Here is a 7213-nt window from a genome sequence, read left to right as displayed (position 1 = left end):
GAATATAATATACACATAAATGATACAGATTACTGATATAAAATTATTGATGAGAAACCGATCAGCTGACACACTGACAACAGCTCTTTGGCCACACAAAGGAGAAACGCAGCACATTCAGCTGTCCGTTAACTTTTGTCCATGTAGTGATCAGTGTCGACACATTCAGAACTTCCATTGGAAAACTGTCGTTTTAACCTGAGAGGAGCTCAGTAACATGAGGCAGCACAAACACACCGTCCGCACACTTTTGGCCACATATTGTATGTAAACATTCAAACAGTGACATCATCTGATTCATGTAGAAACTTTACTGTGTTTCTATCAGCACTCACACACCTCAGCACATACACCTGCATGTTTTAAAATGTACAGTTTTTTTTAAATGGAGTTTGGTATTGACGGCCTATCTGCGAGAGTCCGTCAATCCTCGGACGCCCTCCCTCCAAACGGCAGCGTCTCGTCCATCGCGGGCCAGATGAGGAGCAAACACCACCTCCAGCCTGCGGAGGACGCTGCTCTGGTCGCCACGGGCAACCGTCCCCTGAAGCCGCAGCATCATCAGCCGAACCATCACCTGATTGGCCCAGGCCAAGCCCAGAGCTGGTGACACGGTGGAGGACAGAGGGCTGAGAGACAGAAAGACAATAAAATTAGAAATATTTCAAATTCTTTAGTCTGTAAAGAACTGATTCTGATATGAAATAAACGGATAAATGAATTAAAGTGTTTCCAGTGTCTATTTGTTGTGAAAGAGCTGAAACATTTCTGTTTATTTTGATGAAAATGTGAATGGAGTTTGGTGTGATCGTGTTTTTACCGCAGACTGTGGTTGGAGCTGTCAAACACGTCGGTCACCTGAAACACGAACACAACATTTAAACAACATTTCACTGTAAGTCAAAGATTCGTTACTGTGGCTCAGTTTTTCAACTGTCACTCGTTATCGACTGCAGCCAACAGTTTGGTTGTAAAAGGGAGGAGAATGATTGGCTGTCATGACAACAGTGAGCTCTTGATTCAAAACTTTAGATTTTGAGTGATGAAACTTTCATTTCATGATGATGGTAAATGACCATGATGAGCAGGTGAGTGAAACAGTTTGAAGTCACTTCCTGTCAGGTGATTCTTCTTTTCCACGTTGAGCCTTCAAACCATTTAACACCGACTGATTGATTATCCCTCAGGATCTCTGCTCTATAACCACGGTAACACTGAAGCAGCCTGAGGTTTCTCCAATCAGATGTATCAGATATATAAATATACATATATATAAATATAAATATATATATAAATATATATATATATATATATATATATATATATATATATATATATATATATATATATATATATATATATATACACACATATATAAATTTAATTATTTAATTGTTTTTAATGTGTGATGCTTAGTCCCACTGGAATGGAATGGGGCCGGGGGAGTGTGACTTGTAGTGGCTGATTGTTATCTGCTGCGTGTGTGTGTGTGTGTGTGTGTTACCTGGTTGACACACAGCACAGGTATGTTAAACTCGTGGCTCAGGTGTTGCAGGGTGGACGACACAGTGAGCAGCTGTCTGGTCCTCTCCAGCCAATCAGAAGCCTGAAACTCAGACCTAAACAGAGCCGCCACCGAGTCGACGACCAGGAGACGGACCAGACCACGAGTCAGCAGGAGGGGCACACGACGTGACAGACACATCTGGAGGGAGTCCTGCAGGTGGACAGACAGGTGGACAGACAGGTGGACAGACAGGTTTCTTATCAACCAGAAAGAGTTAGAAAAGTCTATCAGCAGTCTGATCTGAGGTCAGTGACAGACACTCACCAGGTCCGCTGTGTGCTCGATGAACACCTGGTCACTGAACTTCAGTGAACTGATCACACCTGGAGGGACGTCAGAACGCAGACACGACTGTTCTGAGATCAGCTGCTGCAGACGTCTGCTTGGAAACACATCCTCAGTGCAGATGTACACTGCTCCTGCAGAGAGACAGGACCTGAATGCACCACGCTGCCAGCTAATCATCGTTGTAATACTGTCATAAATAATATAATAAATAATGACACTGTACTCTTTCCTTATAAATAATAATTGGTAATTGATTTTGTCCATAATGAATCCAACACACAATCAGTGGTGCTTCAGAGAGCTGTGGTGCATTCACTGACCTGACAGAGAGCTGTGGTGCATTCACTGGCCTGACAGAGAGCTGTGGTGCATTCACTGACCTGACAGAGAGCTGTGGTGCATTCACTGACCTCACAGAGAGCTGTGGTGCATTCACTGACCTGACGGACCGAGCTGTGGTAGATTCACTGACCTGACGGACAGAGCTGTGGTAGATTCACTGACCTGACGGACAGAGCTGTGGTGCGTTCACTGACCTGACGGACAGAGAGCTGTGGTGCATTCACTGACCTGACGGACAGAGCTGTGTTGCATTCACTGACCTGACGGACAGAGCTGTGGTAGATTCACTGACCTGACGGGCCGAGCTGTGGTAGATTCACTGACCTGACAGACAGAGCTGTGGTAGATTCACTGACCTGACGGACAGAGCTGTGGTGCGTTCACTGACCTGACAGACAGAGCTGTGGTAGATTCACTGACCTGACGGACAGAGCTGTGGTGCATTCACTGACCTGACAGAGAGCTGTGGTAGATTCACTGACCTGACAGACAGAGCTGTGGTAGATTCAATGACCTGACAGAGAGCTGTGGTAGATTCAATGACCTGACAGAGAGCTGTGGTAGATTCAATGACCTGACAGAGAGCTGTGGTAGATTCACTGACCTGACGGACAGAGCTGTGGTGCGTTCACTGACCTGACGGACAGAGCTGTGTTGCATTCACTGACCTGACGGACAGAGCTGTGGTAGATTCACTGACCTGACGGGCCGAGCTGTGGTAGATTCACTGACCTGACAGACAGAGCTGTGGTAGATTCACTGACCTGACGGACCGAGCTGTGGTACATTCACTGACCTGACAGAGAGCTGTGGTGCATTCACTGACCTGACGAACCGAGCTGTGGTAGATTCACTGACCTGACGGACCGAGCTGTGGTAGATTCACTGACCTGACGGACAGAGCTGTGGTGCATTCACTGACCTGAGTTGAGTCCTCCGTGTTGTATTGGATATTGCACAGACAGACAGAGCTGCAGGGCGAGTTGAGTCTTTCCCGCTCCGCTTTCTCCTGAAAGCTCAGTGACGCCCCCTGCAGTCAGACCCCCCCTCAGCAGCTCGTCCAGGATGGGACACCCAACACTCAGTCTGAGACCAGACTGTCCACCAAGGAGCAGGAGGGCTGCACGCGCACACACACACACAGGTTAACACACCTGGTGACATCATCACTCTGTGATGTCCAATCAGACGGCTCCATCACTGGTCCTACCTGGGACTGGGGGGTGTGTTCTGCAGGCGATGGCAGCTGCGGTGTGCAGCTGCTGGACGTCTGAGCGAGAGAGACCAGTGAGACTCTGCAGTTCTGGACCAGAAACACACAGCGTGTCCCTCACACTCTTCAGTTTAGCTGCAGGGAGAAAAGTGACACTAAACTATGGTAACGATAAATAACATGGTAACCATGGTAATGATGATTACAAACAAACAGTTTTACAGACGAACACCTGATAGGTACAGACCGATGATCAAATTTAACACTTTCTTAAAGATGAGAAGCTCCTACATGTTTTACATTAATTTAAAAACTTTTGTCGATATGATCATTAGTGTCTGTCAGGTTATGATGATGTGTTCAGGTCAGGATGACGCGTTCAGGTCAGGATGATGCGTTCAGGTCAGGATGATGCGTTCAGGTTATGATGACGCGTTCAGGTCAGGATGACGCGTTCAGGTTATGATGACGCGTTCAGGTTATGATGACGCGTTCAGGTTATGATGACGCGTTCAGGTCAGGATGACGCGTTCAGGTCAGGATGACGCGTTCAGGTCAGGATGACGCGTTCAGGTTATGATGACGCGTTCAGGTCAGGATGACGCGTTCAGGTTATGATGACGCGTTCAGGTTATGATGACGCGTTCAGGTTATGATGACCCGTTCAGGTCAGGATGACGCGTTCAGGTCAGGATGACGCGTTCAGGTCAGGATGACGCGTTCAGGTTATGATGACGCGTTCAGGTCAGGATGACGCGTTCAGGTCAGGATGACGCGTTCAGGTTATGATGACGCGTTCAGGTCAGGATGATGCGTTCAGGTTATGATGATGCGTTCAGGTCAGGATGATGCGTTCAGGTCAGGATGATGCGTTCAGGTTATGATGATGCGTTCAGGTTATGATGATGCGTTCAGGTCAGGATGATGCGTTCAGGTTATGATGATGCGTTCAGGTCAGGATGATGCGTTCAGGTTATGATGATGCGTTCAGGTCAGGATGATGCGTTCAGGTCAGGATGATGCGTTCACGTCAGGATAATGCGTTCAGGTTATGATGATGCGTTCAGGTTATGATGACGCGTTCAGGTCAGGATGATGCGTTCAGGTCAGGATGATGTGTTCAGGTTATGATGATGCGTTCAGGTTATGATGATGCGTTCAGGTCAGGATGATGCATTCAGGTCAGGATGATGTGTTCAGGTTATGATGATGCGTTCAGGTCAGGATGATGCGTTCAGGTTATGATGATGCGTTCAGGTCAGGATGATGCGTTCAGGTCAGGATGATGCGTTCAGGTTATGATGATGCGTTCAGGTCAGGATGATGCGTTCAGGTTATGATGATGCGTTCAGTAATATTCTGTAAGGTTACGACATGTTAAGATAAATAACGAAACATTAAATTGTGGTTTATCTGAACAGAATGTTTTTCTTTACTGTCTCACCAGGAACATTTGGACAATCTGACGCACAGATCATCATGTTTGTAGAGTCTTTCAATAAAAAACTCCGACATTACGTTTAAGTCCACAGAGGGGTGGACGGGGACAACTTGTTCGGACTGTGTTCTTGGCTTCATGTCCACTACGCTGTTATCTTTGGGTGCGGTGACCCATTTATTCTCACAGGTGCTCACCTTCACACAGGTAAACCATTATACGTCGATTACTCTTCTCAGACAGGTTTCCTTTAAAAAGGCAAGATTCCATTTAACAGTTCCATTTCCAACACATTGTCCAAAATGCTGCCACACACGTCTTGTCCTGTCCACACACCTGCTGCTCATCACCTTCACCTTACCTGTATTACCTGTGTCTCTGACCTCGTGTACAAACAACAAAACTGCATTTGTATGTAAAAATAATTACCTCTAATAAATTAAACAAGAAACAAAAGAAAAAAAATATATATATATATATTTTTTAAACCTTTATTCTCCAATTCAAATTAGATTGTAGATTAAAGACAAAACTCACATTTCCACTAACAGAACCTTTGTTTGCATCTGAAACAGCAAGCTTGCAAAAAAATACTGACATGTATATAAAACGTATTTCTCCTTTTCATGTACAAAATATACATACAGAACACATACAGAATATACTAACAGAACAATAACAGGATTTAAAAAGAAGATTTCACATAATAAAGTCAATTAAAATTTCTAAAGTAAAAAATAAAATTAAATAAATAAATAAAAATAAAATAAATGGATAAATAATAGATGTTAATAGGGGTTTATAATTCAGTTAAGGAGTTTTAAGCGTAACAGACTTTGACATGGTTTCATATAAATCACATGATGAAGGATGATAAATCATTTTTGATTTCATTTTTAAAACAGACTATGGAGGGTTTGCTATTTTTATGTATATGATATTTCCCCATAATGAAAATGATGTTCACCATTTTAGATCAATTCTTTGACAGACCGTCCATATAAACCATCACTTGAAACTTATTTAGCGAAGAATTGTTGATTTCAATATTCAACCATCTATAAACATCTTTCCAGAAAAGTCGTGTGATCGAACAGAAAAAGAACAAGTGTTCAATCGTTTCCTGTTCTGTCGTACAAAACACACAAACCTTTTCCTTAAGGTTTCAGCAGCAGGATCGATATCGTTTATTATTTTAAAACGAACTTCTTTTATTTTGGGTAGAATTGGCCATTTAAGAAAGTTACACTGTGTCTTCGTCAACGTCGTTTCATTTTCTGCTCTTTACTTTTGTTGATTCTTTGAAATCATGAAAAGCTTCTTTCATCACATTTCCAAGTATTTTGTTGTTACGTCTTTTTTCACCCAACAGTACTTCTATTTTTAAATCAGGCAGTTTGACAGACACATCTGAGTATGTAAGGATATTTTTAATCATGTGTATTAAGGGGAGTGGAATCGCTCTACAGATTCGATTAAATTCTCTATATGAACATTTAAAATTAAACTTTTCTACAAATGAATTCAATTGCAGTAGATTGCCGTTTTTATCCATTAAGTCAATAACATAGAATTTTTTCATCATACCATTCTTGTTTAAATAAGGTCTTCCTGTTAATAGTAATGGTTCTATTATTCCACAAGGTGAGGCGTGAAATTATGAGTGAACATCATTTTCCAGTAAAACAGTATTTGTCTGTGGAAGTCAGACACTTTAGTTTATATCAAAGTCACATCTCAACAAAAATTCTAATCCTCCAACATTTTGGAAAAGACATTTTGGAATATGAAACCATATAGAATCATATCAATATGCTTTGATCCAGTTCAACTTAAAAACACCAATCATGGATTCAAAATCAGCGGCGAAACAAAAAATATTACTGCGGCTCCAACAACCAAAAGGTTATATACAGTACGTTCTGATGGTTCTACTGAAACATGTGATCTATGTCAGTGTTCCCCAACCCTGGTCCTGCATGTTTCAGATGTTTCTGCTCCAACACACCTGAGTCACATGATCAGGTTGTTGTCAGGTTTCTGCAGAGGCTTGATGACGAGCTGATCATTGATGACGAGCTGATCATGTGGATCAGAAACATGTAAAACATGCAGGACAGTGTCTCTGAGGACCAGGTCTGGGAAACACTGATCTGTGTGAACCTGTTCACATATGTTCTCTGACGTCACTGCAGTAGAGGGAACATGATGAAATCTTAAAGTGTCATATTTGTGAACGGAGTTTGGTGTGTTTGCTGTCACCTCTCCTCACGGCGGTGATGATCCTCGGGTCGAGCTCCAGCTGGTCCCAGTCCACGTCCCCCATCATGTCCCCGCGGACATCATGCTGTCTCCACGCAGACAC

General features: G+C 43.2%; 1 protein-coding gene across 1 annotated transcript; it reads right to left on the bottom strand.

Annotated features, from left to right (window-relative positions):
* Positions 1–248: 248 nt before the first annotated feature.
* Positions 249–7212, bottom strand: xrcc3 (X-ray repair complementing 3). The gene is made up of 7 exons (XM_084714293.1): positions 7111–7212; positions 3408–3545; positions 3120–3317; positions 1832–1986; positions 1505–1717; positions 821–858; positions 249–629 (listed from the first exon to the last, which is right to left on the bottom strand). The coding sequence occupies exons 1-7, from the start codon at positions 7175–7177 to the stop codon at positions 407–409; spliced, it is 1032 nt and encodes a 343-aa protein (XP_084570419.1). The 5' UTR covers positions 7178–7212; the 3' UTR covers positions 249–406.
* Between the last annotated feature and the right edge of the window lies 1 nt (position 7213).

This window comes from Lutjanus erythropterus, unplaced genomic scaffold (genome assembly GCF_056507025.1).
Source record: "Lutjanus erythropterus isolate fLutEry1 unplaced genomic scaffold, fLutEry1.hap2 Scaffold_176, whole genome shotgun sequence".
Classification (NCBI taxonomy): Eukaryota; Metazoa; Chordata; class Actinopteri; order Lutjaniformes; family Lutjanidae; genus Lutjanus; species Lutjanus erythropterus.
This window is presented reverse-complemented; position numbering and strand designations above follow the sequence as displayed.

Excerpts from the sequence above, each read along its gene's own strand:
- xrcc3 (XM_084714293.1), bottom strand. The coding sequence starts at position 7,177 with ATGATGGGGGACGTGGACTGGGACCAGCTGGAGCTCGACCCGAGGATC. Across the intron at positions 3,546-7,110 it reads CATCACCGCCGTGAGGAGAG|CTAAACTGAAGAGTGTGAGG; the intron begins GTGACAGCAAAC and ends TTCTCCCTGCAG. Across the intron at positions 630-820 it reads AGCTCCAACCACAGTCTGCG|CCCTCTGTCCTCCACCGTGT; the intron begins GTAAAAACACGA and ends TCTGTCTCTCAG.